Consider the following 5,363-nt stretch of genomic DNA (forward strand, 5'->3'; position numbering starts at 1 on the left):
CACACACACGCACACACACACACACATATATATATATATATATATATATATATATATATAGGGCTGCCCCCGACTAAAGATTTTTTTTTAGTCTAATAGTCATTCATTTAAGGCATTAGTTGGCTAATCACATGTTTATATTAATTTAATTACCTAAATATATGCTTGGGGGGCTTTTAATATATAGCCTATTCGATACTCATGTGTACGTCTAATATACTGTAATTACCTAAAGACACGGACACGGACATTTTTTTTTCCTGCCACTAAAGGACTAGTACAATTTTAGTCTACTAAGCCTCTTCTCGCCGACTAACGTTTAGTTGACTATTGGGGGGCAGCCTTAAAATATATATTAATATTTTTCCCTGGAGGCCTAATTATGTCAGTCAAGATTTCTTGTATTAAAGGGATGTTGAACATGTTTATGTTTATGTTGAACATAAAAGAAGATATTTTGAAGATTGCTGGTAATCAAACAGTTGGTGGTTGCCATTGACTTCCATAGTATTTTTTTTTTCCTACTATGGAAGTCAATGGCAACCACCAACTGTTAGTACCACTTCAAAATGCTCTTCAAAATATCTTCTTTTATGTTCAACATAAGAAAGCAACTCATACAGGTTTGGAACGACATGAGGGGGAGTAAATGATGACAACATTTAACTTTTTGGGTGAACTATCCCTTTAAAGCTGCAGTGTGTAGATTTTAGCGACATCTAGCGGTGATGTTGCATATTGCAATTAACGGATTAGCCCCTCCCCCCCGTCCCTCCCCTTGAGAAGCTACTGTTGCCGACATAGGACAAAGATGTAGTCATCTGAGACAGCAGAGAGTAGCCAGTCAAGCGTTGAGGTTTCTTTACAAAGATAAATTAAGAAATTATATGTAATAAATTTTTTAGTAAACCGATATGTTATTGCGAATATTATTGTTACGTGTTCATCATTCTTTGACGATGAAGATTGACGCTCTGTTGGCTCTTGTGCAGCTCTTCAAAATATCTTCTTTTATGTTCAACATAAGAAAGCAACTCATACAGGTTTGGAACGACATGAGGGGGAGTAAATGATGACAACATTTAAATTTTTGGGTGAACTATCCCTTTAAAGCTGCAGTGTGTAGATTTTAGCGACATCTAGCGGTGATGTTGCATATTGCAATTAACGGATTAGCCCCTCCCCCCGTCCCTCCCCTTGAGAAGCTACTGTTGCCGACATAGGACAAAGATGTAGTCATCTGAGACAGCAGAGAGTAGCCAGTCAAGCGTTGAGGTTTCTTTACAAAGATAAATTAAGAAATTATATGTAATAAATTTTTTAGTAAACCGATATGTTATTGCGAATATTATTGTTACGTGTTCATCATTCTTTGACGATGAAGATTGACGCTCTGTTGGCTCTTGTGCAAAATAATATGAGTGGTCCTCCATTTGTTCAAATATTTCTTACTCTTCTTACTTCTACGAACGACCTCTGCTTCAAATAAACCACACGACGACTACTACTACTTCTTCATGCGTATTCAACGTAGAGACGATGCAAGCTGCCTCTAAAAACACGAGGAAGAAACGAAGAAGAACAACAGTGACAAAACGCGCTCTGTAGAGTAGTTTGTCCATTTAGGGCTACTGTAGAAACATGATGGTGCAAAATGGTGACTTAACCATGGAGGGGGACCCGCAGTGTTTGTAGAAATTGTAATGGCTTATTCTAAGGTAATTAAAACATAACGGTGAATTTTGTAAGGTATTTATACACCACTGAAAACATAGTTTTGTATGTTACATTGCATTTCTGTAAACAGATTCTCAAAAATATTACACATTGCACCTTTAACCTTTAATATAATTTCACAATTTGTTTTGTAACCATTTTCCACTGTCTTTTTTAGCCTTAAATTTAAACAGGCTGTTTTTGCTGCTTTGACTTTAAGGGACTGTTCACCCATAATGTGTTTTTGCATTCCAGTGTGCTGCTCTTCTATTGTTTTTCATGTAAACATGTGCTAAATGGACATCTTTGACCGTTGCGCTTGCGTCTCCCATCTCGCATCTTTTGGAGAATCTTATGCATCACAGCATTAAAAAAAACAGTGGTTCTCAAGTTAGTTCAACTTTTAAAAAGCATGTCTCGAGACCTTGCGTTTTTAAATGTTTCCCATTCCACTGACCTGCTCACTCACGTTCATAAACAAAAAACATTCTGTTTGGACCACCACTAAATGTAGATGAGGAACATTACAAGCAAATTGTCATACGAGCGAACAAAATTCATAGTGCAAAATGCCAATTTTAAAGTAAGTGCCTTTGTTTATGTTTGTAGATTAGGTAAGCGATGTGTCTTCAGCATTTTCTTGAAAGATCTCAGATTGGGTAGAGGTTGGCAGCTTGTTCCACCAAAGAGGAAGAGAAACTTTGAACCTCTATGAACCTCCTCGTTAAACTGAGACCGGCAGTTGTTATGGGGTGTTGTGACGTCCCAGCCTAGGCTGTGCGTGTGCTTGTGGTTTGTGTTTTTAGGTGCCGCCTGGAGGGGGTGTGGCTAGCAAACTTCACACTTGTTGGTCGTAAAGTTAAATGTCCCTGGCATTGTTGGTGCGGAGAGCGTTTTTTTGGGTGATCATCTCTGGAGTTCAATGTTCTGCATTATGCTGAGTGGCCCGCCCAGTCCTGACACGTTTCCTTGTTTATATCACATTTATGTTTATTTTGTTGTGTTGAAATAAAGGTTTTGTTAATCATTATAAGCGGTTGGAAGTGTTTGGAAGAGCTGGCTGTAACAGGTGTCATGTTAATGTTTAATGGTCTGTTTTATTTGGTCAAAATGTTTACAATTCTGAATCTACAGCATTATGTCACAGTATTTCAAACTTTTGCTTCAAAAGACCAAACAATTTGTTTTCATAATGTGACCCAATTATTGCATAAATTGCATTAAGCTTTTCACCTCTATGAAGAAGTCTCTGGCCGGCTTGGGGAGAGAGAAGACCACCACCACTCCCACTTTGGCGTCCACAATACGATTGAGAATCTCTTTCACCGCTTGCTCTGGATCGCTGTATACAGGAATCAAACCCTGGTATGCCACACAGATGGACTCCTGATTGGCCATACTGGAGAACTGCTGCTGACCCTTCTGTCCGTATTCATCATCACTACCTACTACTGAAACCCAGTTCCACCCAAACTCTTTCAGAAGCTGCACCATGGCCGCAACCTGCCAGCGATCACTAGGGACGGTACGCATGAAGGACGGGAAGGTCTCTTTGTCACTGAACATGTCGCTGGTGGCGCCATAGCTAATCTAAAAATGCGCAATTAGAGAAATTCAAAAACAAGAGGAATGTCTTACTAGTTAAGAGGCCAGTCATGCCTGTCATGTTATTGCATAAATTTGCTGAAACAATTTAAATAAAATATTAAAATAAATATATTAATTTTTAAAGTATTTTGCTTACAAAAACAATCCTTTAAACAAACCTTTTGCATCCTTTAAATCTTACACTTCATGTCAACTCACCAGTGGCATCAAGAAAAATCCAATCAGCTTTCCAATAACTGGAACCAACTCTGAGTTGTTTGGTCCTATGATAGCTATAACACGAGGCTTGTAGTCGGTGTAGTTACAGGCAATATCCAATTCTTCTGTTGATTCCTTTGTGAGAAGCTGGAGGACGGGCCTCATGACAACGGCTGGTTGCATGCAGGTGTCATAACTCTCGAATCCCAGTGTGATTCCAGGGAGAAGATTCTCTTTAGAATTGATTTCGTCCAAAGAGAACTTCATCGCCAATGCGAGAGACAGACCATATGTGCTTATACTGCCAAAACAGAAGGATAAAAAAGTGATTTTAGGAGGAAAGCATTTTCAGATTCCTAGATTATGTGGCTTCCTTCAAGATTTTACCTGTTGCACTCAAGATCATCAGGCTTCACCCGTTTGCTCAGTTCACTGGTCAGTTCGTTAATGGGGAAAAGTCCTCCTATCAGAATATCTCCAGGGGATTTAAAAAGACTTGTTGAGATGTTCTTGAACCATGATGGCTTTTCGCTGAATCCAGACCCCAGAATGCCACAGAGCAACAGAAGTGTCCACTCCTTAGCCATCCTGGAGGGTGGAAAATCCAGGATGCATGAAGAAGCATATATCATGGAAATTAATAAATGAAAGTGAAATAGCTGGACTGACCTCAGTGGAAGTGTTGATTAGGCTCTTCTTGTTTTGATGTGTTGTGATTCCCTCAGTGGCGAGTGATTATGATGGTTTGACGGTCAGTCGACGACATGTAAATGAGTGAAACGCCCCTCCCCACGCTTCAGTGATCAGCTTTCATGTGCTTTGAATGTAAATTAGGGGTCTACATCAAGTTTCATTCTGGCTTCACATGGATATGTTCTGGTCTCTCCTCAACGTTCAAGCAAGTTCTAAATGACATTGATAATTCGCAGAGTAAAGCTCTTGTTCACTCTATCTGTGCTATTTTGTTAATTGTGGATCTGTCCCACTTTTAGAGCAAAGCTGTTTTCCAGCAAAGGTCGGATGTCTTTTTATGCATTATAAAGTTATTCTTTTGTACATAAAATACTGAAGTCAAAGAAAAATTTTATTGTTCTTAAACAGGGTGTTATTTCTCAGTCACAGTACTTGTTCAGAAACACTTTGTGTCATGCACTGACAGAACACAAGCACAGAAAAGAGATCTGGTTCAAAATATTTGTCTGGAAAAATATGTGTGTTGAATAAACAATGGAAATGTGGCAGCTTGACAATGCATTTGTACAGAAATTGTGGGAATTTCCATAGTATTTGTTTGTGGCTTTGATTCAAAGTGCTTCATGATGGATGCTGGCCCATGCATGAATGATTCGAATTAAACATTGAAAGATGTCATCATGGACCTTTGGCACATATATGCACAACAAGAACTAAGGAAGTATTTATGTACGTTTTCAAATGACTTAATATCCATTCAGCCTGTTTTTTTTTTTAATGAACATCTTTAAGATTAATTTTAAACTCCGACCAGAAATGTAGAATTGATTTTATGACCTAAGACTTATCAGGATGTTATGGTCATGCCCCTGGACTGGTTTTGTTGTGTTTTCCCTCCCCATGTGTTCCGTGTCCCAGTTAATTTACTAATTTCATGCACCTGATTGCCCTGTGCCCAGTCTGTTCAGTTTGTGTTGGTCTGGTCTACTTGTTAGATGTCGTGTGTTTCCTGTGTTCCTATTGTGAATTATCCCTTGTGATCAAGTATTAAAGACTGTTGAATATTTCTCTGTGTCTCCATTGTTCCTCCCACAGCAAATCGTGACAGTTATTGAATATTTCAATTTGCTTTTCTAATTAATTTCTGC

At 38.7% G+C, this 5,363-nt stretch overlaps 1 protein-coding gene across 1 annotated transcript in view; it reads right to left on the bottom strand.

The window, feature by feature from the left end:
- LOC107582476 (taste receptor type 1 member 3-like) overlaps positions 1 to 4,109 on the bottom strand; it is a 7,874-nt gene extending 3,765 nt beyond the window's left edge. The window contains exons 1-3 of the mRNA XM_016268321.1: positions 3,910 to 4,109; positions 3,523 to 3,823; positions 2,950 to 3,306 (exon numbers count right to left, since the gene is read on the bottom strand). Coding sequence (XP_016123807.1) covers positions 2,950 to 3,306; positions 3,523 to 3,823; positions 3,910 to 4,109 — 858 coding nt within the window. The remainder of the gene's footprint in view (positions 1 to 2,949; positions 3,307 to 3,522; positions 3,824 to 3,909) is intronic.
- Positions 4,110 to 5,363: the final 1,254 nt, after the last annotated feature.

This window comes from Sinocyclocheilus grahami, unplaced genomic scaffold (assembly GCF_001515645.1).
Source record: "Sinocyclocheilus grahami isolate Dianchi unplaced genomic scaffold, SAMN03320097.WGS_v1.1 scaffold44.1, whole genome shotgun sequence".
Classification (NCBI taxonomy): Eukaryota; Metazoa; Chordata; class Actinopteri; order Cypriniformes; family Cyprinidae; genus Sinocyclocheilus; species Sinocyclocheilus grahami.